The sequence below is a fragment of the Pelodiscus sinensis genome, unplaced genomic scaffold, assembly GCF_049634645.1.
Source record: "Pelodiscus sinensis isolate JC-2024 unplaced genomic scaffold, ASM4963464v1 ctg34, whole genome shotgun sequence".
Taxonomy (NCBI): Eukaryota; Metazoa; Chordata; order Testudines; family Trionychidae; genus Pelodiscus; species Pelodiscus sinensis.
The window spans coordinates 771,161-796,520 of record NW_027465849.1 but is presented as its reverse complement, the minus strand read 5'-3'; the positions used below and the strand labels follow the sequence as shown (position 1 = coordinate 796,520).

General features: G+C 54.6%; 2 protein-coding genes across 19 annotated transcripts; one reads left to right on the top strand and one right to left on the bottom strand.

Annotated features, from left to right (window-relative positions):
• The first annotated feature begins 1,980 nt into the window (after nucleotides 1-1,980).
• Nucleotides 1,981-10,978, top strand: LOC112546748 (uncharacterized). Its single transcript, XM_075915063.1, has 8 exons — nucleotides 1,981-2,062; nucleotides 2,747-2,791; nucleotides 4,544-4,627; nucleotides 7,646-7,667; nucleotides 8,170-8,219; nucleotides 9,003-9,063; nucleotides 9,173-9,204; nucleotides 9,672-10,978. The coding sequence occupies exons 1-8, from the start codon at nucleotides 1,981-1,983 to the stop codon at nucleotides 9,911-9,913; spliced, it is 618 nt and encodes a 205-aa protein (XP_075771178.1). The 3' UTR covers nucleotides 9,914-10,978.
• On the bottom strand, nucleotides 4,492-25,346 carry LOC112546746 (uncharacterized). 18 transcript variants are annotated; one of them, XM_075915426.1, is made up of 12 exons: nucleotides 23,625-25,346; nucleotides 23,169-23,223; nucleotides 22,694-22,799; nucleotides 22,286-22,380; nucleotides 21,401-22,152; nucleotides 20,395-21,008; nucleotides 20,173-20,278; nucleotides 19,960-20,055; nucleotides 18,838-19,799; nucleotides 18,625-18,720; nucleotides 17,566-17,701; nucleotides 13,106-16,575 (listed from the first exon to the last, which is right to left on the bottom strand). In XM_075915426.1, exons 2-5 carry the CDS (start codon nucleotides 23,207-23,209, stop codon nucleotides 21,402-21,404), a joined length of 993 nt encoding a protein of 330 aa, XP_075771541.1. In that variant the 5' UTR covers nucleotides 23,210-23,223; nucleotides 23,625-25,346; the 3' UTR covers nucleotides 13,106-16,575; nucleotides 17,566-17,701; nucleotides 18,625-18,720; nucleotides 18,838-19,799; nucleotides 19,960-20,055; nucleotides 20,173-20,278; nucleotides 20,395-21,008; nucleotide 21,401. The 18 variants fall into 18 exon arrangements, 16 of the variants coding, with proteins under 16 accessions (XP_075771530.1, XP_075771541.1, XP_075771538.1 ...); XM_075915423.1 differs by lacking the exon at nucleotides 23,625-25,346 and having other exon boundaries at nucleotides 20,395-20,450; nucleotides 20,569-20,663; nucleotides 20,883-21,008; nucleotides 22,694-23,264; XR_012898936.1 differs by lacking the exon at nucleotides 23,625-25,346 and having other exon boundaries at nucleotides 21,401-21,764; nucleotides 21,878-21,983; nucleotides 22,097-22,152; nucleotides 22,286-23,264.
• Between the last annotated feature and the right edge of the window lie 14 nt (nucleotides 25,347-25,360).

The following is a 25,360-nucleotide window of genomic DNA, read 5'->3' as shown; positions in this document are numbered from 1 at the left end:
ATAGAGGTAGATTTTATCTCCAGCACTAACCACATGTCTCCTTTCTGTTCCCAGCGCTGAGTCCCAGCAGCCAGGAGATCTGCTCAGCTCCCAGTGAGTCCCTCTGTCAGTCTGTCTGTCCCCAATCTGCCCATGGCATTTACCCCTCCCCATACAGGATGTCCCATCAGGACCATTCAGGCTGCTCTCTGCTCAGTGTGGAGCCAGGAGAAACAACATGGGAAGAGGAGCAGGACTCTGAGATCAGAGCAGGTCTCCTGTTGATCCCTCTCTGACCTGCTGCCTCTCAGCTCTGCTCGGGTCCATAGCCAGCGTGAGAGGTGCATGGCAGCACCACCTCCACAGCCCCTCTCACCCAGGGCACTGGGCCTGGAAAGCAGAGATCGCCTGGCTCTGAGCCAAGGGGATTTTGCTTCTCACAGCGCCAGCTCCCAGGTCTCTGCCCTGGAGCTCACCCCCACTGGGACTCAGCCTGCACCTCATCCTTAAATGCCAGCAGCACTGTGAATAGCCAGCCCTGGGCGGTTCCCAAGAAAGGGGGATTCTCTCCCAGCCACTGCTGCAGGGCCTTCCCTTGGCCTGGAACTGCCTCTGCTGCCCCCTGACTGTTCCGTAGACAGCCCACAATCACCAAGGGTTGGCCATGCTGAGAGGTCACCTGTCTCCCAGTGGTACTGCCCCAGCTGAGTCAGTCAGAGGCCTGCACTGGGAACCCAGCCCGTCTGAGCCTCCAGGCTCTTTCATAACAGAAATGACCCCAGAAATAAAATCTTCTAGTCACCAGAGAGAGCTCGTCCCCCTTCTGCCCAGCTGGGCTGGGATCAGAGCCTCCATCTGAGAGATGGCAAAGCCCCCCTGATTTGGACCTCCAGCCCCACTGACAGCACCAGGCACCACCTGCACCCTACTGACAGTTCTGACCCGTTCCCCTTGCCAGGTGCTCTCCGCACCCCCATCCTCTACCTCAGCCAGACGTCGGCACAGCCGGGGGACTCCGTGTGGCTCCAGTGCTCTCCCAGTTCCTAGCCACCCGCGTCCTCTTCTGCAAGGGTGGGGAGGAGGTTTCATCCCAGAAGGGCTTGGAGAGAAGATCACATACGACTATGACCATGTGGTGTCCAGGGGAAGCTCTGGGAATTACTCCTGTGGGTACGAGATCAAGGACAGGAACAAACAGGTGACCAGATCTCAGCTCAGCCCTGCCCAGCACCTGGTAAGGATGTTTTGGGGGGGGGGGGGGCAGGTGTGTGTGCCAGACAGGTGGGAGATGGGGATATCCTAAAATGTCAGGCTCAAAGACCCCTGAAAATGGTATCACGTCCATACCCCTGCACTGAGGCAGGATCAAGTAACCCTGGACAAGCCCCATCAGGGTTTTGTCCCTTCTGTTTTGAAAGCTCTGCAGTGACAGGGGGTCCCCAACCTTCCTTAGACACCTGTTCCAGAGCTTCACTAAAAACCTTTTCCTGCCATCTCACCTAATCCTGCCTTACTGCAGATTAAGCCTGTTACTGCTTGTCCTATCTGCAGAGAACAATTCATCCCGGCCCTCTTTGTTACAGCCCTGAGCTTCTTTGGAGACTGTTTTCAGGTTCCCCCTTTGGGCGTCTGTTCTCGACAGTAACCATGACTCATATTCCTAACCTTTCCGCCTAGCTCAGAGTTGCTAAACCTTTGATCGGTTTTGTTGTTCTCCTCTGGACTCTCTCCAATTTGTTGACCACTTTGCTAAAGTGTCCCACCCAGAAGTGGCCTTTCTACTCCAGCTGAGGCCTCATCAGTGCTGAGCAAAGCAGAACAGGAACCTCCTGTGTTTTACATACAATGTAGGTTGGCCCTTTGCACAACTCTCTCCCATGGCTGACTCAGATCCAGTTTGTGACCCACCCTGAGTCCAGAGCCCTTCCAGCAGCTGGGCCCCCAGCCAGTGAAGACCCATGGTTAGTTGTGCTAGGACAGTGTATCAGCCTGGAGAGGGTCATGGCCTGCTTTGATCTCTTGTGTGTTTATTGTCTAGGTAATGACCTCAGCAGCAGCGGTGTTGGAGGCACCTCCCTGCCAGGTAAATGCTTCTCATGTGTTTCTTTAAACAGGGAGGCTACGTCTAGACTGGCATGATTTTCCAGAAATGCTTTTAACGGAAAAGTTTTCCGTTAAAAGCATTTTCGGAAAAGAGTGTCTAGATTGGCCACGGACGCTTTTCTACAAAAAGCGTCCATGCCAATCTTGATGTGCTTTTGCGCAAAAAAGCCCCGATTGCCATTTTTGCGATTGGGGCTTTTTTGCGCAAAACAAATCTCAGCTGTCTACACTGGCCCTTTTGCACAAAAGTTTTGCTCAAAAGGGACTTTTGCCAGAACGGGAGCAGCATAGTATTTCCGCAAAAAGCACTGATTTCTTACAGTAGGAAGTCAGTGCTTTTGTGGAAATTCAAGCGGCCAGTGTAGACAGCTGGCAAGTTTTTCCGGAAAAGCGGCTGGTTTTCCGGAAAAACTGGCCAGTCTAGACACAGCTGGACAGTGTTGCCTGTAAGATGGGCTCTTGTGTGACTGCCCTGCAGATTAGCAGAGTGCCCACAGCTAGGTTTTGTTTCTCCTGTGGTGCACATTAAGGTATGAGAATGTGCACATAATAAATTATTCCACACATAGATGGGAAAGACTAGAGGGGACATTGGTCCTGGCCAGTGCTCCCCCAGCCTGAGTGTGATCGCTGTGATGATGGCTCTTGTGTCTTTGTTGCTTAGGTGATGATTCGAGCAGCGGTGGTGCTGGACATTCCCCCACACAAGGTAAATCCTTCTGATGCTTTAATCAGGGGACTGTATTTAGGGAAAGGTTCCCCGAGCCCCTCTGCTACCCCAGCAGTCAGTGAATTGTTTCCACCCGCTGCACTCTCTGAGCCTGTCGTATTTCTAGTTGCTCTGGCAGGAGGCAACAGATGCATCATAACAGGATTTGTCTCTCCGTGTCATTAGCTAGTCATGCTCTGTGTGCTAAGCCTGGCCCAGTGTCACACCTGGCATGTGGGCAAACCCCTCTGCCAGGAATCTCAGCCCAGTACCAGTGTCTGGTTCCCAGGCAGCAACTGAGCCCCAAGGACTGACTTCAGCAGAGCGCAAACCTGCCTGTTTGTTCAGCACCCCCCAAAGAATATGCATCAGCAAACCCCTACCTAGCATGTCTGCAAGGGATCCCTGCAGTGGTTGCAGGGCAAGGAAAAGATGGAGTCAGATGGTGTGTAACAGCGCCACCTAGTGCCCCTGCTGGGGTGATAATGCAGCAATGTCTACTCTTCAGAGTTTTTCCAGGATACCTACCATAACCAGTTTCTGAAAAAGCGAGTGTGTTCTTTCAGAAGCCCTGTATTCCTCATTTTGTGAGGAATAAGGGCTCTTCCGAAATAGAAGGTTTTTCTCACATTTGGTTCTGTGTAGACAGGCCAAGTATCAGAAAAGCCTCTTTGGAAAAAAGAATCGGAAAAAAGTATGCAAATTGTGCACCTTTTTCTGAAAAAACTGCAGTGTAGACATAGCCGTGGATTCTATAGAATCTCATCAAAAGGGTTTGATTTTTGAAGAATCTGCATTTTTTCTAATGGGAAAACTCTTCCGCTGGGAATTTTTTGACAAGCTTTGCACATGTCTCGGCACTCATGCAGGTCTGTGGCCCCAATCCAGGAAATGAACATGTGCTCCAGTCTATCCCTATCCAGGACAACACCTCTGTACCAGCTTCACTTTAAGCTCCTGCTGCAGTCCCATTGTTGGCTATTTGAAGTTAAATTTGTACCTGGGCACTGTAATCAATTGTGATCCTTCCCTGAAACAGGGCAGTTCCCACAGGAATGTTTCCTGCCTCCAGGAGCTCAGTTATAGCTGGGGGGAAATCCAGGGTTTTTTTGCCATTAAAAACTTGTGAATGAAACTATTTCATTGTTTTTAAGGTGCCATCAGACTCCCTGTTGTTTTAGGTGAAAAAGACCGCCATGACTATCTGTCAGAGGCCCCTCAAAACTTGCTATAGAAAATTCCAGTGATTTGTTGAAAAATTTAATTTGGCCTCATGTTGACTTGATAGTTTCTTTGAGGAGGAAAGGATTAGAACCAAAGCGAGACAAAACTGTTAATTACAAACAGTGGGATACTGTTTTTTTTTCATTTAAAAGTAAATGGATGTTTCTTTCCACTTCTGGATTTTGAAAATGAAAATGACACAAAACTGCCAATTCAAAACAAAACAAACTGGAATCTCGCATTTCAGAATTATTTTTGTGGAAAGAGGAATTGTTTGGGAGGAAGACTTTTATTTTAGTGAAACTGGATTAAACAAAAAGTTTGGCAAAAAATATGGATAAACTTCAGCAACTGTTCTCACAAAGAACATCCAATAATGCCACTGTGCAGATAAGCGGAAGGTGATCTCCCCAGGGAAATTCATGATGACAGGAGAGGTCAGTTATCATGAGAATCATTCAGCTCCAGCCAATAGGGATTGATCTGTGGCTGCCTGGAGAGGCCATTCACAGCAAGGTTCTTTTCTAGGGCTGGATCTAAAGCTCCTGTTGGGAATTACAGTCCCTGCCTTCCTGGTGCTGGCTGTGGTGCTTTATCTGCTGGGAAGGAAAGGTGGGTATGAGAGTGAGGCCAAGCCATGTTAGCAAATGTACAGACAGATGTGGCAGAGACAACCCCATAAATACCCTGTCTGGGATGTGGGGAGAGAGATGATCAAAGATGTAGTGCAATGGATCATTTGTTTTCAGGAGGTTTCCTGGGACATAGATCAAAGATGATGAAATGGATTATCCTTGTGAGTAGTTATTTGTATTTCAGTAGCACCTTGAGCCCCAGTCAGGGATCAGAGCCCCACTGTGTTAGGTGCTGTACATTATTTATTAGGTATGTTTCTGTAGTATCCTACAGCCCAAATTAAGAATCAGGACCGCTCTGCATCCAGTGCCACATGGACCAACCCCAGTCTCATAGATGTTCCCAATCAAGGACTCTGCGAGGGGTGTGTGTCTGGATGGAATATCCACATGCAGGTCACTAAGGCTTCAGGTCAGGGAGGCATCCCCTAGCCAGGAAGGGCCCTTGTGCCCATGCCTGTGTGTAAGAGCTTTCCTTCAGAGTTCACTAGGGCCTAGTGAACACAGAGCTCTGGGCACAGCTCTGCCCTGCAGCCTTCCTCACAGCGCCCCCAGCTCTCACAGCCTCCAGTCACCCGACCATCTCAAGAGTGACTCAGAAGTCATGGGATTGCCAACAAGACATAAATAGGGGAATTTTGAATTTGCCCGGGGGGGGGGGGGGGGGATGTGAGCTTTGGAAGCCTTTGGGTCACAATTTCAAGATTTTCACCCCAAACGTGAAAGTTATAAACTTCTGAAGCATGTGAATCTCAAATCTGGGGCTTTATGTGGAACATCAAACACCATCAGACTGACTAAAGTCAGATGTGACCATACCAGAGCCAAGGGCAGTCAGTGGGGCTGGTGGAGGGGAGTGCTGGGTGGGTATTTGTGAGGGTGGGACTTTGTGTCAAAACCATGGTATGCCCACATCTGGAACACTGCATACAGATGTTGTCGCTTCATCTCAAAAAGATGGAAAACATTCAGAAAAGGGCAACAAAAATGATGAGGAGTTTGGAACGGGTTCCATGTGAAGAGATATTTAAAAGACTTGGACTTTTCAGCTTAGAAAAGAGGAGACTGGGGGAAGGGGAGATATGATAGAGGTCTATAAAATCATGACTGGCATGGGAAAAGTGAATAAGGAAAAGTTATTTACTTAGTCCCACAGTATAAGAACTCGGGGTCATCAAATGAAATTAATAGGTCGAAAATTTAAAACAAACAAAAGGAAATTTTTCTTCACCCAGTGCACAGTCAACCTGTGGAACTCCTTGCCAGAGGATGTGATGAAGGCTAGAACTATAACAGGGATCAAAAAAGAGCTAGACAGATTCATAGAGGTTAGGTCCATCAATGGCTATCGGCAGGGCTTGACAAATACACTCACCCGCTCACCTGTGGCGAGTAGATTTTACAAGCTGGAGAGTGCAGGGGCGGACTGGCCTAGTGGGTCGTTGTGATGGGATTGCCGAAGCCCGCACGACAGGCAGTGTGGCCCCATCTGATCCGCCAGCCGGTGGAGGAGCAGAGCACTGTAGGGGATGGGAAGTGCGGTGATTCTCAGCGCCAGGCTGCCTGTGTGCAGCTCCATCATGAGGAGGTGAGGCGCAAGCCAGAGGATGGGACGCCGGCAGACGCCAGGACACTGGCATGACGTGGTGTCCTGACGTCACGGCTGGCAACTGCTGGATTAAAAAAGGCTCCGACAATCCCACAAAGTGGAAGGCAGGAGCCGGCTGCGGCTGCAGCTGTGGGGAAAGGGAAGGGAAGGAGAAAAATATGGGAAGGGGCTTGTGCTGAGGGGAGGGGAGGAGGTCAGGAGAAGAAGAAGAAAAAAGGGGAAGGCACCAAGGGACAGGAGTGCAGGAGAGACAAATGCCAGGGGGCCAAGTGCAGATAATGAGGAAAAGGATAGATGGGGAGGTGTCAGTGGGAGGGGGGACAGGGTGCTGGGAAAGGAGAGGGGAAGGGCATTGGGGGCAGGAGGGGGGAGGCGGAGGTGCTAAGAGAAGGCTTGAAAGAAGGGTTGGGCATGAGGAAGGTGCGGATAGAGCAAGGCATGTGTGAGGGCACATGGGCTTGAGGGTGGTGAGGGGGTGGGTATCGGGGGGGAAAAAGAGGGCAAAGGAGGCAGGGGCAGTGAGGGAAGGGGGAGGCACCAGGAGGGTGCAGGGCTAAAGGAAGGTGCCGGTGCCAGGGGATTCTGGGGGTGAAGCAGAAGGGCAGACACCTGCGGGGGGACCAGCACCAGAGGAGAGAGGCAGGGCAGGTGTGTAGAGGGAGATGTTAGGAGAGGGGATGAGGAGGGGTAGCTCACATGATCAGAGTGGGGCTACTGGAGAAGTGGGCACAGGGGGGAGAGAAGGGCTGGTGGAGGGGGGCAGATCTCAGGAAGGCTGAGGGCAGTGAGAAGAGAAGGGCAGGAGTCAGGACAGCAGAGGAGGATGAGGGGCTGGGGGGCAGCAGGCACCAGGGGAGCTGATGGAGCAAGGGGAGGAGACATGGAAGCAGAGGGAAAAGGTAAAGGTTTATAAGATATTTATTAATAAATTGGGTGATATTTATTAATAACTTATTAGTAATTACTGTTCTTATTCTTATTAGGAATTTATGCCATTAAAAAACACTTGGGGGGGGGGAGTGGCAAATCTCTTTTTTGTCTGGCGAGTGGGGTTTTCCTTAATTTGTCGAGCCCTGGCAATTAGCCAGGATAGGTAAGAATGGGGTCTCTAGCCTTTGTTTCTCTGCAGGTGGGTGACAGGGGAGGGATCACGTGAGGATTACCTGTTGTGATCCCTCCCTCTGGGTATCTGGTATTGGCCACTGTAGGCAGACAGGGCTAGATGGACCTTTTGTCTGGCCCAGTATGTCTATTCTTACGTTCTTAATGTGGTGATGAATTCGGGGGGCACTTTGTTCAATTTCTCTTCTCTCTCTCTTTCTCTCTCTCTGTCCATGAGGAAACACATCCATGGACCTGATCACTCTGTCCCACTGCTTCCAATAGTGTCTTTAGGAAGGGACCAAAGGTAGGAGGGGATTATTCCCTTTCTCGTCTCATTTCCTTTCTGGATCCCTTCTCTGGGACGTGGGAGCAGGTTAGCAAACTTGGCCAGAAAGTGGGCTCTGCAGCTTCATTTCCACATTATCCAAGGACATTAAGGAACAATCAACCTTTCTACATCCTGAGCCTGGGCCAAATATTTAAGTTATATTTGTGTGAAAACATTTCAGATAGAAAGCTGTTCCAAATATTTCACTGGAAATGGAGGGAGGGACAAAAAAATCCAAAGTAAAACAAAACAAGCTGCCCATTGGAAAGAACAAAATGAACATTTCATTTAAGTTTTTGTCACTAAAAATGCAAGTAAACCAGACAGTTTTGACCAAACATTTGACTTGGCCAAAGATATTGTTCATGAAATTTTTTAATTTCTGTTGAAATATGCCACCCAGACTCAGTGTCACCAATGGGAGGGAGAGAAAGCGAGCAGTATCACTGATACAGCTTGTCCTTATTACTCTTCACAGGGAACAAGTCCAGCATGACACCAGCAATGCTCCTGAAGATCAGATTCAATGTAAGAGCTTTTACAGAGTATTGGGGTTACTGGGTTACCTGTACATGGAGAAATGCAAGGGTCAGGGGGGCGGGATAAGCACATTACTTGATGGAGGGAGGACAGATCCCAGATCAGACCTTCTAGTCAAGAATTACAACAAGCTGCCTTTGATCAAAGTGAATGAGGAGCAAATGTTCTCCGAGTCCCAAGGCTCAGGCATCTAAGTCCCTGAGGTTCCTTTGTCCCACCTTTTACCTGTTATACCCAGCCCTGCATTGACAGCACTTAGGGGACTGAGGTGAAGTGTTACCCCTCCCCTTCCTTCTTGGAAAAGTCAAATCCCAGGGAAAGCTCACACTGGACAATGTCTCACGCCCCATCACTGGGAGCTGGGGGGCAAGAGTGCCTAAGATGTGTAATTTAGGAGCTTATGTTCCTGTTCTCTTCTTTGATCCAGACTCTCTGATTCTCCCATGATGCACATTTTCTCCCCTCTTGGTGATGGGAAGGAGTCCATCATGGGAGTTCCAGGTTGCAGCGCATCCTGGGAGATGCAGTGGAGCGAGACTATAGAAAAGACTATGAGCACGAGGCAACTGAACTACAAGCCCCATGCAGCACCAGAGTGATATTCTGAATCAATATTTCTGGGTTTGGCCAAACTATTTCAGGTTTTGGGCACTCACAAATGTTGACATTTTCTGCCAAAAGCCGACTGTGACAAACTAGAATACACAGACAGTTTCCACTGACCATCTTCACCAACCGTATGAAATCTTCCCGCTTTTGTATCACCTACAGACCTTGATCAGGACCAGGCTCCATGGTGTTCTGTGCTATCCATGAGGGAGTTCTGTCCTGGGTAAGGGAGGAGTAGGAACCATATTGTTATAATTCGTACTCAAGGAGGTGCCTTCCTTTAAGGGCACTTACACCCCAGTGATGACGTATAATTGTCCTTCTCTCCCCAGATGCCTCCGTGAATTTGCCAGGAAGCACCAGGGTGAGTCGCAGCTTTAATTAATGACAAACTGAAGGGATAGGAAAGAGCAATTGGTTTGCCTGTTCCAGTTCAGCTCAGTACATGACTCCAAGTGGTGTCTGTTTCACCTGGTCTTGCTGCTGCTGCTCCAGATCTCTGTCCAGGAGCTACACCTGCTGTTAACCTGGCCAGGCCCTGACCCCTACAGACACAGCTCCAGAGGAGAGGGAAACATCTTTTTCCGAACTCCACACTGCAGCAATAGTGGAGACTCCCCCATGGCCAGAAAATGTAACCCATTTAAAGTTGTATCCCAGAGAGGGGAGCTGTGTGCTGCTATCATGCAGGGATAGCCATGAAAATGCAGTGCTAGGGTTCATCCAGAAAAGTATTTCCAGTAGGGAAAGGGAGGCGTGATTCCCATTGTATAACGCACCTGTGAGGCCTCTGCTAGCCCACTGTGTGCAAAGCTAATCTCCCATGTTTAGGAAAGATGAATTCCAACTGGAGCAGGCGCAGAGGAGGGCTGCTAGGAGGAGCTGAGGAACGGAGAACCCACCTTACAAGAGCAGACTCAAGGAGCTGGACTCTTTTAAGCTTATTAAACTTAATACATTTAATAAGATTGAAGGGGGATGTAGTTGCTCTCTATGAAGACACCAGAGGGATACATGGGGTAGTTTTGTCTTCCCCTGCAGTACGGGGTACTTGCAGTTTTAAACTAGTGTAATTTTGTGGTGTCTCTGTAACATGAAGTCATTTAAATAATGATTTGAGGATGTTAGTAACTCGGACAGGACGGGGTAGGTAAGGTTCTGTGGCCTCTGATGTGCAGGTCAGATCAAATGATCATGACATTCACTTCTGGCCTTGACGTCTCTGAGTCTGTACTGACACATCATCACAGATAGAAACTGGCACTGTCTCAAGAGCTGGCTGGCATGGAGAGAATGGCTCCTGTGTACAGCCGGCAGGTGTCAGGCCAAAACCCAGCTGTCCTAATTGTGGGGAATAACAGAATCAGACCCAGGCTGTGGAGGGGGAAATCTGAGCTGCCTGCCTCAGAGGTGTTGATGTAGGAAGTGAGGTCACTGGTGTTTCCCAGCCTAGATGCCCATAGAACTGCTCCTGATGTATGTCCACCAACACAGGGAGGGAGGGCCACACTAGGCACGCTGTGGGGCTCAGAGGTGTGTCATGGTCCAGGTGGCACTAAGGGCTGGTTGCCCTCAGCCCCCCACTTCAGCCTGTGGCCCTGCTCCACCAGATTTTGGAGCTGTCCCTCCTCCCCCATTTGCCCCATGGCCCACAGTAGCCATCGGCCCTGCTGCATACAGCAGTGGTGCCAGACAGACATTTTCTGACTTCTGTTCTCTGGCTTTAGGTGGGCTGAGCAGAAAAGTTACATTATTGTGTTTTATCTGAAAGCATCCACAGCCCCAGAGAGAAGAGACTATGATGTACGCAACCATCGTGCAGCACTGGGACAGGTGTCATCAATGCTCCAGTTGCAGCAATGCAGGACTCATTGGTGCTCAGCTGCATAACAGAACCTCCCGAAATCAGAGGATGGGGGGGGGGGGGTTCCAACTGTTGCCTGCTGTGGCTGGAGACTGGCTGGAGCCTGGGGGGAGCCCCTGTGGGGACCAGCCAACCCCCCCAGCCCTGGGTGCAGCGAGTGTGGGGGATGGGCTGGAGCCACCCGCAGCAACTTGGGAACCTGCTGTGGGGGGAGGGGCCTGGTGAGCAGAGTCAGAGGGAAACAGCCAACTGCCACCAGAGGGGGGAGGGGACAATGGCCAACTGTCAGTTGAGGATGGGGGGGGGGTTCCAACTGTTGCCTGCTGCGGGGCCCAACTGTCACCTGAGGCAGAAGTTCCATTCAGAGGCAAAGGGGCTGGGCCAGGTTCCCTGTCAGCACAGACCCAGTGCCCCATGGGAGCTACCGAGCCACTAACCCGCGTGTGCCTGGGGCGAGGGGCCGGCTGGAGCAGCAACCCAGGGCTGTGTCTGGGCTGGTACAAAGATGCCTCTGCCACGACGTCCCCTGTCGACGCTGATAGAAAGCAGTCGCCTGTTCATGGCTGGTGGTTGAACCACTAGTTTCCATGGCAAACAGAGCCCATCCCCCACTGCGACTAATGGCCTCTCCCTCAGGCTAACGCACTCGGCTCCCCCACTCACAGCCTGGAGTGCAGGGCAGCTTGGCTCCAGAGCCCCCCCTTCAGTCATGGAGCGCCAGGCAGTGCGGCCCCAGGAAGCTGGGAAGCATAGTCCATAGTCCCTGGCTGGCATGGACCCCCGCTACTGAATGCCCCTCCCAGCCCCAGTGCTAGGGGTTGCCAGCTGGGAGTCAGGCTAGACAGCATGGCCCTGGGGGAAGCGGCCATTAGGCCTGGGCTGGACAGACGCTCTGACTAGATGGGCCCATTGGTCCTGTCTAGCTTTTAAATGTACAACTATGAAAATAAACTGCCCAGAAACCCAACAAGAGCAGTAAATGGAGAGTGTGGAGGGAAGGTTAACCTAAGAAGACAAAAATAGCAGTGGGTTAGTCAGTCCTGCATCATAGCGTGTGATACACCCCATCCTCCTGGGCTGCTAGTTCAGGCTGAGGCCAGGGGAGAGCTCACTGCTGGACAGGGGAAGAAGAGCCTGCAAAGATGACTGCAGATGCTCAGGGAGCTGCCTGCCTGTACTGTGGTTTCTTTGCTTTGCAACTGCACGAAACAGCCAGGCTGTGTGTGCAGAGAGTCACTGAGCAGGGGCTGCTGCTTATGACCTGCTCGCCTCTCTCTTCCCTCTTTTGAGCAGCAGCCGGTTGCTCGCTAGTCCTGCAGTGTGTGACTCCAATGATATCCCCACTAGGGCTGGAGAGATGGGTCTAACTGCAATGCCAGCCGTGGGGTTTGGGCCAGCAGGAGAGAGGCAGGATCTAGCCCAGAAGCAAAAGAGGGTGGGACACTCTGAGATCAATTACATTCTCTGGGACAGATGTCCCAGCTTGTGTCTCTGACTTTTTCCTAGATTTCCAGTCTACTGGTGCTTCCCTTCTTTGGACAAAATAGCCCAGGGTCACTGGCCTTCCAGGACAGTAGACAAGTCCTCTAGATCCCTGGCTTCAGTCCCTGACGCAGCTGCAAACTCCATGTGCCCTGGGCTCAATCACTGAGTCTCTCTGTTCCTCATCTGCAAAATAAGCAGGAGCTGCCCTGCCTCTCCAGGAGGAGAAACCTCACCAATGGCAATGAGGGGCTCAGATGCCGCAGTGACAGAAGGCGAACCAAGACAGGCAAGATATTGATTGAAAAAGCTGTTAATTCCAGAGTTTCACTATACAGGAGGAAATTTACCAGTATAATTAAATGGCTCTAGCATTGCTGGTACAGCTCCCACAGGGATGCTCGTATGCTCAAGTCAGAGGCTTTCTCGGGTTCATTGCCCACTGTGATCATCTAGTGTGACACCTCCCCCTGGCTACGTCTACACTGGCCCCTTTTCCGGAAGGGGCATGTAAATTTCACCAGTCGTCGTAGGGAAATCCGCGGGGGATTTAAATATCCCCCGCGGCATTTAAATAAAAATGTCCGCCGCTTTTTTCCGGCTTTTAAAAAAGCCGGAAAAGAGCGTCTACACTGGCCCCGATCCTCCGGAAAAAGTGCTCTTTTCCGGAGGGTCTTATTCCTACTTCAAAGTAGGAATAAGACCCTCCGGAAAAGGGCACTTTTTCCGGAGGATCGGGGCCAGTGTAGACGCTCTTTTCCGGCTTTTTTAAAAGCCGGAAAAAAGCGGCGGACATTTTTATTTAAATGCCGCGGGGGATATTTAAATCCCCCGCGGATTTCCCTACGACGACTGGTGAAATTTACATGCCCCTTCCGGAAAAGGGGCCAGTGTAGACGTAGCCCCACTGTATACCAAAAGCCAGAAAATGCTTCAGAAGAACTGTTAAAACTGGAACATCACTGTGACAACAACATCCACCTTGATTTTAAAATTGACTAACAGTCCATGGCTAATGTAACTCACTTTTAAATGTTTATGCTGTATAGTTTATATTGCTTCTAAAATAACATCAAGCAGAAAAGGGCTTTTATACCGCAGGATGGGTGTGCTCAGGGACTGACACTGATGTAACTGCAGCACTATAAAATCACCCCTTATCTGATACCAGCCAACTTCCCATGAAGCACTAGAGTGGCAGGGGCTGTGTGGTTCATGGGGGCAGGTGCTGGGTCTGGTGTCCACCTGCACTGGGAACACAGGAGCAATGCCCACAGCTGCCCCTGTGCCACAGCAGGAAATGATCCATGTTCACCATGCCAGGAAGGCTTGGGCAGCTGAGAACTGGCCTGGCTGCACGGTGTCCACGCAGGGCAGTTGTGCCCGAGGAGCTTGATCACAACATCCTCTGGGTTGCAGTCTCACCCGAAGGCCAAGGGCAGATTGGTCCATTGAGAGACAGCCCCTCACACTGCTACAGCTGGTTTCACTCACAGATTCGGTATGGGCATAATTACCATAAGCACTTCTGACCAAACCTTCCACAATGGCCACATATTTATGGAGTCCAACATGAGCCACATTAAGGGGAGACAGACAGACTGAACTGAGCGCCACCTGCTGGAAATCAGCCCCTTTAAGGTGATTTAAATGGAGTCCCATAATCACTAATCATCACTAGAAGACTTATGTTCATATGTTCTTATGGATTTCCCTTCCCTCAATTTTTACCATTTTGGCACCAGGAATAAGGGGGCAGAGAATGTAAATAAAATATTCTCCACAAATGAATGATGATTTTTTAAAAAAATACAAGACATATTTACCCTTTTCCACCCTGTCATGATCTAGGCTCTGCTTCTGACCAATAGCGTGAAACTGCTCTGCTTCACCCTCCCCTGAGCTGCACTGGTCCCCCCTCCAGAATCTAAACACTCCTGAACATCCCCCAAACAGCTGCTCTGCAGTGCTGCCTCCACCCAGGGTGAAACGTGCTCAGCCTCCATCCCAGGACAATCCACTTCTGTGTCAGTTGCTCTGTAAAACTGCTCTGCCCTCTGCTCCTGACACATTTCCCTTGCAGCCCTCAGTTGTTTGACTTCCTGTAGAGGTGCTAATGTCTATTTCCAAGATACCTTTAGTTCCCCCACTGGCTTAATAACACCGATTCCAGCTCCCACCTGCTCAGAGGTCACTTCTAGTTGCTCTTTCTCAGCTGCCTTGTGTCCTTTCCTGTCTGGCCATGCCCTGGCGCCCATCTCTCTACATGGACAGCAGACTCCAGGAAACGGGAGTGGGGCAGTCAAGGCAGGAGGGGCAGAAGTGGCTGGAGCTGGCATTCGAGGATGGGATGGAGAAGACTAAGCAAGTGGGGAAGCCCTGTAGTAACTGTTCTCTGGGGGCAACATTCACCCCTGTGCAGAGGGTCCCACATGAGGCCCAGACCCCATTTATGTGCCCTTAAGCCCAGACAGAGAATTTTCCTCTGGGAAAGATGGGTCCTTAGAATCATAGAATCATAGAGCCATAGAGCTGGAAGAGACCTTAGAAGGTCATCAAGTCCAGCCCCCTTCTCTAGGCAGGACCAATCCCAACTAAATCAACCCGGACAGGGTCTTATCAAGCCAAGACTTATACACCTCTAGGGATGGAGACTCCACTACTTCCCTAGGTAACCCATTCCAGTGCTTCACTACTCTCCTAGGGAAATAGTTTTTCCTAATATCCAACCTGGACCTCTCCTACCACAACTTGAGACCATTGCTCCTTGTTCTGCCATGTGTCACTACTGAGAACAGCCTTTCTCCATCCTCTTTGGAACCTCCCTTCAGGAAGTTGAAGGCTGCTATCAAATCCTTCTCATCAGGGACTGGAAACCAAGGTGGAGGCAAAAGGTTCAGGCTCCTCCAACATCCCAGTCCCACCCCAATCACCCAGTGACCTTTCACCCTGGCCCAACAGTGGCTAGCCAGGGGCTGTCTCAGTCCCCAGGCAGTGAAATGGGATGGGAGGCGTTTCCTCAGTGGTATGTTTAGACTTAAGCATGTAAACCAGGCCTCTTCGGTTCTCAATCTTGCAGCCCTAAATAGAGACGCTGTGGCCAGTGCGGGGAAGGGGGGTGACATAGGACAGGAAGCGGAGCGGAGTGGTGATGAATATCAGACCTGAGGAGGGGATAGAGGTGAGGTGTCTCTGCTGCCTGAGCCCTACTGACCCAAGGAGGCCTGGGAGCCGAGAGAGAAGCTGGTTGAATATCCAACCTGAGGGAGTGGGGGAGACATGGGCAGATTGGAGCAGAGACCGACACTGGAGCATCTCTTCTCCTGAAGTCAGACGGGACAAAGGGGGCCGATGGGATCTGGGTGAAACTGTTAATTGTGCCCTACTGCTGACACCCATTGGGAAAAGACACTTCTGGGCTGTTTCCATCCCAATTGGTTCTCTCCACTGATCTGATGCTGCTGTCTCTGTGCCTCTTGCTGCACAGTGAGTACATGGGAATCCGGGGCTAATTCAGAACAGGGTAGGAGGAAATAGAACCGAGAGCAGTAGCTGGCCCAGACTGTCAACAAATCCTCTTCAGTGAAAGAAATGGGAACCAGTAAAACTGAGTGTGAGAGCTTCTGGGCCACATCCCCAACTCATATGAACTGGTGTTGCTTCACTGGAGTCAATGCAGATTTACACCAGTGAGGATCTGGCCCTCTAGAGAGCTGAAGGGAAAGGTGACCCCAGCTCAGCTGAGGTCTGTGCACACGAGGGATCTGCCCTGCCCAGATCTAACATCCTGCCTGGTTTGTTTCTTCAGCCAGACACAGATAAGAGATTTATTTTTCAATTACAGGCAGGTTTTGTCCCTGAAAAGGGACCTCAGAAAGGGGGAATTTTATCTCCAGCACTAACAACATGGCATTTTCTATTCCTAGTGCTGAGTCCCAGCAGCCAGGAGATCTGCTCAGCTCCCAGGGAGCTGATTTCTCACAGGAATTCTGATCTTTCCCAGCCAGGCCCTGGGGCTGGTTCCACCTTTGTCTGACAGGGACCGATCCCGGTGACCCCCAATACTGTCTCTCCATGGAAGCCCTGCAGGGATGCTCACAGTAGCAGGAGGGATTCTGCCAACAGGGATGTGGGATGAGGGGCAGCCTGAGGAAAGGGGCAGGCTGGACTCCCTGAGGGGATGGGAAGGAGACCCTGGCCCTGCCCCACTCTCCTGTATCTGCTCTGGCTGCTCACCATGTATCCCAGGAGCTGCTGGACCTGCCCCAGCAGGGAATAGGTCAGGATCAGCCCGGCCAGGTTAGAGAGTGGCAGTAGGGAGCAGACCATGAGCAACGCCGTCTTCAAAAAGAAGCTTGTCTGCTCTGCGGTGAACAGCTGCCCAAAGATCTGAAACCAAGAGGACACGAGGCTTGAGCTGATGGCCCAGGACCTGGCCCCAACTCCTGGGGCTAGAATGGCTTCCTCCTTCCCTAAACTCCCTTTCAGACCCTGCATCCAGATGCTCACCCCCTCCCCCTACCAGACCTCACCCCCCTCCACAGAACAGAGCAGCCCTAGGCCACTTGCCAACATCTTGGAGCAGCCTCCATCAAAAAGTGTTGTCCCCACCGCCCCAGCTCCCTTCTAAGTAGGGATGTTAAGGGCTAGTCGACTGTCTGATAAGCAAATGCTTATCAGATATTTGACAGAACAGACGGGTAGTTGCTCCCCGCTCCCTGGCTGCCCCTGTCAGAGGCAGCAAGGAGATGGGGAGAAGACGAGGATGCTTCAAAGTGGCAGCCCTTGAATGGAGCTGGGAGTCAGCTAGGGAGTCCCTAGCAGATCCTGGGCTCCGTGCTGTGCTGCCCCTATGAACCACCTCCCCTTTGAAATGCCATGACAGCATTACAAAGGGGCAGCGCCGCCCTATTCATGGATTGAATAGTCGAAAAATGCATCGACTATTCGATCAGCAAACTACTCGCTATTTAACATCCTGAGTTCTAAGCGCACAAGGGCTTAGAACCCCTGAGCCGTGTCCTGCCCTGGCAGCGTGTGCTTATCTCTCCCACCCTCACGGTGTTGCTGTGCGCCAGGACCCAGCTCTCTTTATAATAGTGCCTGCACCACAGGTCCTCGGTATGGTGGATGGTGAGGCCTGGAAGAGACACAACAGGGTCATTCTGCTGGCAGGTCTGAGCCCTTCCCCTCCCACGGATGGCTGCCCAGTGGGTAGTGCGCTCCAGGCATCCCTAGCCAAATGGAAGGGCAAAGGGAGCAGAAGGATGGGAACATCCCCCGTTGGGCCAGTCTGGGAGAAAAGAGCTGGGTCACATCCCCCCGCCACTGGCACCCTCAGAGTGTCACTGGGGCCCACTTCCTGGCTGGGTTCCTTACCCCGGTGGTACAGGAGGAGCTGGTATAAGAGGTGCATTCCCTCCTGGGCCAGCTGACTGACATCCCTGGATGGGTCCATGATGAAGATGCCCAACTGGGCCACATGGTGACCTATTCTGGGCTAGTCGGCAGAGTTCTGAGGGGAGAGAGAAGAGCGGGGGCTCCCTCAGCATCCTGTGGCTGGCACATCCCATGCAAATGGCCGCTGAGTGGTTTTTAAGCGAAGGGCTGGGGAAAGCCAACGGGGGCTGTTCTTGTGGGGAGACAAACCTGAGGAATTGTCCCTGACTGAAGTGTCACTGCAGAGGGCTTGGAACAAGTGGATAAACTAACGGCCAGTAATAAGTCCCCAGGCCCAAGTGCATCAACACAAGAGCTGGAGCATGATCCCTTGAAAGGCCCAGTGTCGCCCTCTCCCCAGGTAAAGGAGAATGTAGATCCAGCCTGGCTCATTCCCTGCTCTGCCTCTGCCTCCCCAGGAGAATGCTCCCAACCAGCGTCCTGTAGCACCAGACCCCACAGCCTGGGGGAGCCAGCTCTGGGCTCCGAGGTCACTTATGTCAAACACCGGGAGGGTGATGGCAACTTGGAGCAGGACCTTGGTGCCACGGAGGGCCCTGGTTTGCTCCGGGGCAGCCGGGACTCCAGCCAGGTGCTGAGGTGCTGTGGGGGAAAGAGGCAGGTCAGGATCCGTGGGCAGGTGCAGGTTCTCGGCACAGAAGGGCTGATCCCTGGGGCCATCCTGTGTCACTAGCAAGAAGCCTGGAGCTCTTCTGAGTCCCAACTCCTGGATCTCATGGGAGGAGGAGTCAAACTCTCCCCCCTGCCAGTCAGAAGGGTTTGTGCTTGGCAGGGCTCTGGCTGGAAGCCCCAGCTCCACTCTCTGCCCCTCAAGGAGGCAGGACCTGGCCCTGTGTTGCTCTGACTGCCCTGGCCAAGGACAGCCTGGGGGGTGGGGAGTTAGGGGGGTTAGGCTGGGAAATGAAGCTCCAGTTTCTCCTCACCAGTCTGCCTGAGAACAAAGGGAAAAAGGCCCCTGTACCTCCCCACGGGGCTCACCTCAAGAATTAGCTGGAGCCTAGCGATGTCTGGGGACTCGATGAGGAGATTCGCCAGTAGGACGTGGAGGACGTCGGGCAGAACCCGGCTGAGTTCCTGCAAGGCAAGGCGGAGCCCTGGGTCAGAGGGAGGGTTGGGGCTGGGGGATCCAGGCCACCAGAGGCTGCTCCTGCTCCTGGCTCGGAGGAGGGGGGCGCGAGGGAGGGGACGTACCTGCGTGTGGATGGGCTCCTGCTGCCAGTCCACAGACGCTGCCTCTGTTATTGCCGCCCTCAGCAGGGGGCTCAGGAGCTGGGCCTGCAGGGGAGGCTTCAAGGTTTTGGCAGGAGAGAGGGGCAGAGACTGTTAAGTCAGCAGCAGGAAACAAAGACTTTCCCACTCCCTGGTCAGGGGATCTGCTCTGGGAGGGAAGGGACGGGGGGGGTCGGTACCTGAGGCTGCAGGCGGCACTGAGGCGGTTGGCCAAGACCAGCGGCAGTGGGGAGAACTGTGAGACCCCAAGGAGACAAAGGGGCGTGTGAGACTGGGGCGTGTGAGACTGGGGCCCCCAGCACGTCCCCAAGAGAGACTGACATGGCCCCACCCCCGAGCCCTGCCCTCTAAAGGGTCCAAAATGAAAAGGCCCAGCTGGGCCACATGGTGACCCATCGTCGACCAGTCGGCTGAGTTCTGAGGGGAGAGAAGAGGGGGTGTCCCTCAGCATCCTGAGGCTGCAAGTCCCATGCAAACGGCCGCAGAGGCGGTTGTGAGCTCGGGGGACGGACAGAGACACCTCCCGGGGCGGGGGTGGGGGCGGGGCTGGTCTTGCGAGGAGACAACCCTGAGCAATGGCCCGACTGAAGGGTCACTCTGGGGGTGGAACAAGGGGATCCACTAACGGCCACTCCCCAGTCCCCAGGCCCAGGTGCGGTCACACAAGAGCCCCCCTAAAAGGCCCAGGGTCACCCCTCCCGGGGAAAGGAGAACGTGGATCAGTCCTGGCCCATTCCCGGCCCTGCCTCTGCCTCCCGGGGATGCTCCCTGCCCCGCGCCCTACAGCCCCAGACCCCCCGGCTCCGAGGTCACTTACGTCAAACCCCGGGAGGGTGGTGGCGACTCGCAGCAGGGCCGTGGTGCTGCCAAGGGCCCTGGCTCACTCCTGGGGCAGGAGGGGAATCCAGCCATGTGCTCAGGTGCTGTGGGGGAAAGAGGCAGGTCAGGACCTGTAGGGAGGCGCCGGTTCTGGGCAGAGTCTGGGCTCCTCTCAGGCTGTGACCCCCCCCAGCCACTGACACAGCTCCTCTCTCAACCCCGGGGAAGCAGGGACAATGGCCCCGTCTCCCCCATGGGGCTCACCTCCATTATCAGCTGGAGCCGGGCGGTGTCTGGGGACTGGATGAGGAGATTGGCCAGGAGGGCATGGAGGATGTCGAGAAAGGCCCAGCTGAGCTCCTGCAAGGCAAGGCGGAGCCCTGGGTCAGAGAGAGGGTCGGGGTTGGCGGATCCAGGCCACCAGAGGCTGCTCCTGCTCCTGGATGGGAGGAGGGGGGCGTGAGGGAGGGGACGTACCAGCTTGTGGATGGGCTCCTGCTGCCAGTCCCCAGACACTGTCTGTCTCACGGCCGCCCTCAGCAGGGGGCTCAGGAGCTGGGCCTGCAGGGGAGGCTTCAAGGTTCTGGCAGGAGAGAGGGGCAGAGGCTTTTAAGTCAGCAGCAGGAGACAGAGACTTTCCTACTCCCTTGTCAGGGGATCTGCTCTCGGGGGGCGAAGGGTCGGGGGGGGGGTTGGTACCTGAGGCTGCAGGCGGCGCTGAGGCAGTTGGCCAAGACCAGCGGCAGTGGGGAGAACTGTGAGACCCCAAGGAGACAAAGGGGCGTGTGAGACTGGGGCCCCCAGCACGTCCCCAAGAGACTCTCACACGACCCCACCCCCGAGCCCTGCCCTGCCCTGGCAGCGTGTCCTTACCTCTCCCACCCTGACTGTGTTGCTGTGGGCCAGGACCCACCTCTCCTTATACCAGTGCCTGCACCACAGGTCCTCGGCCTGGTGGATGTTGAGGCCTGGAAGAGACAGAACAGGGTCATTCTGCTGGCAGGTCTGAGCCCTTCCCCTCCCACGGGTCCCTGCATGCATCCCTGGGCAAATGGAGGGGCAAAGGGGGCAGAAGGACGGGAACACAGAGGGATGCATCCCCCCTTGGGCCAGTCTGGGGGAAAAGGGCTGGGACACGACCCCCGCCGCCGGCACCCTGGGGCCCAGATCCCGGCTGGGTTCCTTACCCCTGTGGTGCAGGATGACTTGGTAGAGGCTGTGCACCCCCTTCCGGGCCAGTCCTCTGAAGGGTCCAAAATGAAAAGGCCCAGCTGGGCCACATGGTGACCCATCCTCGGCCAGTCGGCTGAATTCTGATGGGAGAGAAGAGGGGGTGTCCCTCAGCATCCTGGGGCTGCAAGTCCCATGCAAACGGCCGTGGAGGCGGTTGTGAGCTCGGGGGACGGACAGAGACACCTCCCGGAGTGGGGGCGGTCTTGGGAGGAGACAACCCTGAGCAATGGCCGGACTGAAGGGTCACTCTGGGGGTGGAACAAGGGGATCCACTGACGACCACTCCCCAGTCCCCAGGCCCAGGCGCAGTCACACAAGAGCCCCCCTGAAAGGCCCAGGGTCACCCCCCCCCCCGGGGAAAAGAGAACGTGGATCAGTCCTGGCCCATTCCCGGCCCTGCCTCTGCCTCCCGGGGGACGCTCCCAGCCCCGCGCCCTGCAGCCCCAGACCCCATGGCTCCGAGGTCACTTACGTCAAACCCCAGGAGGGTGGTGGCGACTCGCAACAGGACCGCGGTGCTGCCAAGGGCCCTGGCTCGCTCCTGGGGCAGGCGGGACTCCAGCTACGTGCTCAGGTGCTGTGGGGGAAAGAGGCAGGTCAGGACCCGTAGGGAGGCGCCGGTTCTGGGCAGAGCCTGGGGCTCCTCTCAGACTGTGCCGCCCCCCAGCCACTGACACAGCTCCTCTCTCGGCCCCCGGGGAAGCAGGGACAATGGCCCCGTCTCCCCCACGGGGCTCACCTCCAAGAATGAGCTGGAGCCGGGCGGTGTCTGGAGACTGGATGAGGAGATTGGACAGGAGGGCGTGGAGGACGTCGGGAAGGGCCCGGCTGAGCTCCTGCAAGGCAAGGGGGAGCCCTGGGTCAGAGGGAGGGTCGGGGTTGGGGGATCCAGGCCACCAGAGGCTGCTCCTGCTCCTGGCTGGGAGGGGGGGCGAGGGAGGGGACGTACCTGCATGTGGATGGGCTCCTGCTGCCAGTCCCCAGACACTGCCTCTGTTATTGCCACCCTCAGCAGGGGGCTCAGGAGCTGGGCCTGCAGGGGAGGCTTCAAGGTGCTGGCAGGAGAGAGGGGCAGAGACTGTTAAGTCAGCAGCAGGAGACAGAGACTTTCCCACTCCCTTGTCAGGGGATCTGCTCTCGGGGGGCGAAGGGTCGGGGGGGTTGGTACCTGAGGCTGCAGGTGGCGCTGAGGCAGTTGGCCAAGACCAGCGGTAGTGGGGAGAACTGTGAGACCCCAAGGAGACAAAGGGGCATGTGAGACTGGGGCGTGTGAGACTGGGGCCCCCAGCACATCCCCGAGAGACGCTCACATGGCCCCACCCCCGAGTCCTGCCCTGCCCTGGCAGCGTGTCCTTACCTCTCCCACCCTGACTGTGTTGCTGTGGGCCAGGACCCACCTCTCCTTATACTAGTGCCTGCACCACAGGTCCTCTGTCTGGTGGATGTTGAGGCCTGGAAGAGACAGAACAGGGTCATTCTGCTGGCAGGTCTGAGCCCTTCCCCTCCCACGGGTCCCTGCATGCATCCCTGGGCAAATGGAGGGGCACAGGGGGCAGAAGGAGGGGAACACAGAGGGATGCATCCCCCCTTGGGCCAGTCTGGGGGAAAAGGTCTGGGACCCGTCCCCTCGCCGCCGGCACCCTCAGGGTGTCCCTGGGGCCCAGTTCCCAGCTGGGTTCCTTACCCCTGTGGTGCAGGACGACTTGGTAGAGGCTGTGCACCCCCTCCCGGGCCAGCCGGGTGGGGGGCGAAGGAGGGCACGTACCTGATTGTGGATGGGCTCCTGCTGCCAGTCCCCAGACACTGCCTCTGTTATTCCCGCCCTCAGCAGGGGGCTCAGGAGCTGGGCCTGCAGGGGAGGCTTCAAGGTGCTGGCAGGAGAGAGGGGCAGAGACTTTTTTCCACCAGCTGGTTTCATCCCTGCTACAAGCCCCCAGCGCAAAGGAACCAACTAAACTGACTAGCCAAGGGACTTGCTGTTCTGGGGGATGCTGGATGCCACAGGCCTGGCCCAGTGAGCTCTTTGGGGTCAGGTCAGAGGCAGAAACTGAACAGGAGCTGGGGCTGTGGGACGGAGAGAAGCTGTTTGCAGTGGCTGAGACGGGGTTTCAGCGCCTGTCGGCTGGGTGAGGAGGGGGCTGGGTGTGGCCCAGGCACAGCTGGGAAGGACCTGGGAAGGGTGGTGGCACCCAGCCCGGGCCGGAGCACCGTGGGGGAGGGGCTTGCGGGGGGTTTGGTACCTGAGGCTGTCGGCGGTGCTGAGGCAGTTGGCCAGGACCATGGAGGTGGGGAATCCTGTAAGACCCCAAGGGACAAAGGGGGATGTGAAACTTGGGCCCCTGAGGAGCTCACACAGCCAGCACCCCCCAGCCAGCAGGATCCCACCCTCACCTCCCGTGACCCTGTAGCCCTCCTGCCCACCACAGGGGCCCCTCCTAACACCCCACTTCCCTAAGAGGGACCAACTCAGTCCTTGTCCCCAGGTCGCCTTCAGCCCCTCGCTGTCCTCAGTGACCAGCCTTTGAATCTCCCCATCTCTGCTTTCCTAAGCCCACCCCCAGCAGCCAGCTTTGCTGCCTTCCAGCACCCCCATGGCCCGGGGAGAGCCCCCCCCCCGCATAACCTACTCCCCCTCCAGCACTCTCATCCCTCCCCATGGCCCATGTCTGTGTCCCTCCCTCTTCCAGCATCCTCACCATTCACATGGCCTAGGCAGGGCTCCTGTCCACCCCACGTATCCTGTCCCCTGCTGCCGGTTGCTGCAACTCACTCATCACGATCTTGGCCACCACGGTGTCCTGGCATCAATGCGGTGCCAGGGTGTCCTCGCCTCTTTGGAGGTGGCCGGGCAGGCCATGGGGATGGCCATCAGGAAGCGCTGCATGGCGGTTGGACTCTGCACCCCCAGGAATTAGGTTAGGGGACAGAATCCGTGAGCCTGGGACCTGCCTGCCCCACCTAGGACAGCTGCAGGCCTCAGGCCTCCCAGAAGAGGAGGTGGGAGCTGTGAGTTGTCCAAACATCCCCCCTTCCCTGCCATAGGATATGTCTAAACTAGCCCCCTAGTTTGGACTAGGGAGGCTAATATAGGCATTAGAACTTGCAAATGAAGCCTGGGATTTAAATATCCCAGACTTCATTTGCATGTCCCCAGATGGGTGAAATTTTAAATGCCCCGTAGTCCGGACTAACTGCCTGTGGCTACATGTGGCAGGGACCCGGTAGTTTGAATTAAAGCTCCTAATTCGAACTACTGTTATTCCTCCTGCAAGTTGGCTTCATCTGCAAACTTGATAAGCGTCTTCTCTACGCTAATATCTAAATAATTGATGAAGATATTGAACTAAACCCCGTGGAACCCCACTGGTTTTGCCCTTCCAGCATGACTGAGAACTGTTGATAACTCCTCTCTGAGAATGCTTAGCCAGCCAGGTGTGTCATTCTGTTTTTCTTCACTATTCATGGTTTTCTAGACATGGAACTGATCTCCCACCCATGGTCATTTCTTTTCCAAGCTGAAAGGTCTCAGGCTTGCTCATCTCTTCTCACATGGAAGCTGTTTCTTTCCCCAAATCATTTCTGTTTCCCTTTCTGTCCCTTTTCCTTAGATGGGGTGACCAGGATTTCACATGAGGGCTCACAGTGACTTAACACAGAAAATATTATTTCGCCTCTATAGAATTATCTATTTCTTTCCTAATAACTCCCAAAATTCAGTCAGCTAGGCTGTTGGGTCACAAGCTGCGGGGTGGGCAGCAGGGGAAGGGCACAAAAAGGCAAGAACTGAGGACAAATGTGGGGGGATGGAGGAAAAGGGAAACCAACCAGGAGAAAGCCCCAGTGGCGCTAAGGACACAGCCCAGGTGGGGAATCTCCTTCTAGCTCTAGACCGAGGGCTGGGCCTGCCTGGAACCCAGCCGGCCCCGGGCGGGATCCAACCCCTGGGGGCTCTTACCTTCGTCACAAAGGTGTCGGGATGTGGAACTCACAGAACGCGAAGGAACCGTGAGGAGGAGACGCACCAGAGCTAAAGCAACCGGGGGTCTCCAAAGTCCCCTGGGCCCGCCCCCCCCTTTATCAGCCTGAGATGTGGGTCCCTCTGTGAGGTCACCACCTCCCCACCTGCCCTTTGCCTTATACGCTGAGGGCTGCTGAAAACCAGTGTGAGGTCACTGCCCCACCCCACCCCCGCCAGGCGAATGTCCTGCCTCTGGGCTCCCTAGGCAAGTTTGGGCCATTCCCGGGGGTCCCCCCACTCCCTGAGTGTTCATCCAGGCAGCCGGCCGGCTCCAGTCACACTCCAGAGGCAGCTCCCTCCCCCACCCCCTTCACCCCCAGCACTGGGCTTCCTGGCCAGGAGAGAGAGTTAGAGCCTCCGGCCCACCCCGCTGCCTCTCACAGGCTCCCGGCTGGCCCATCCCCCCTCAGATGA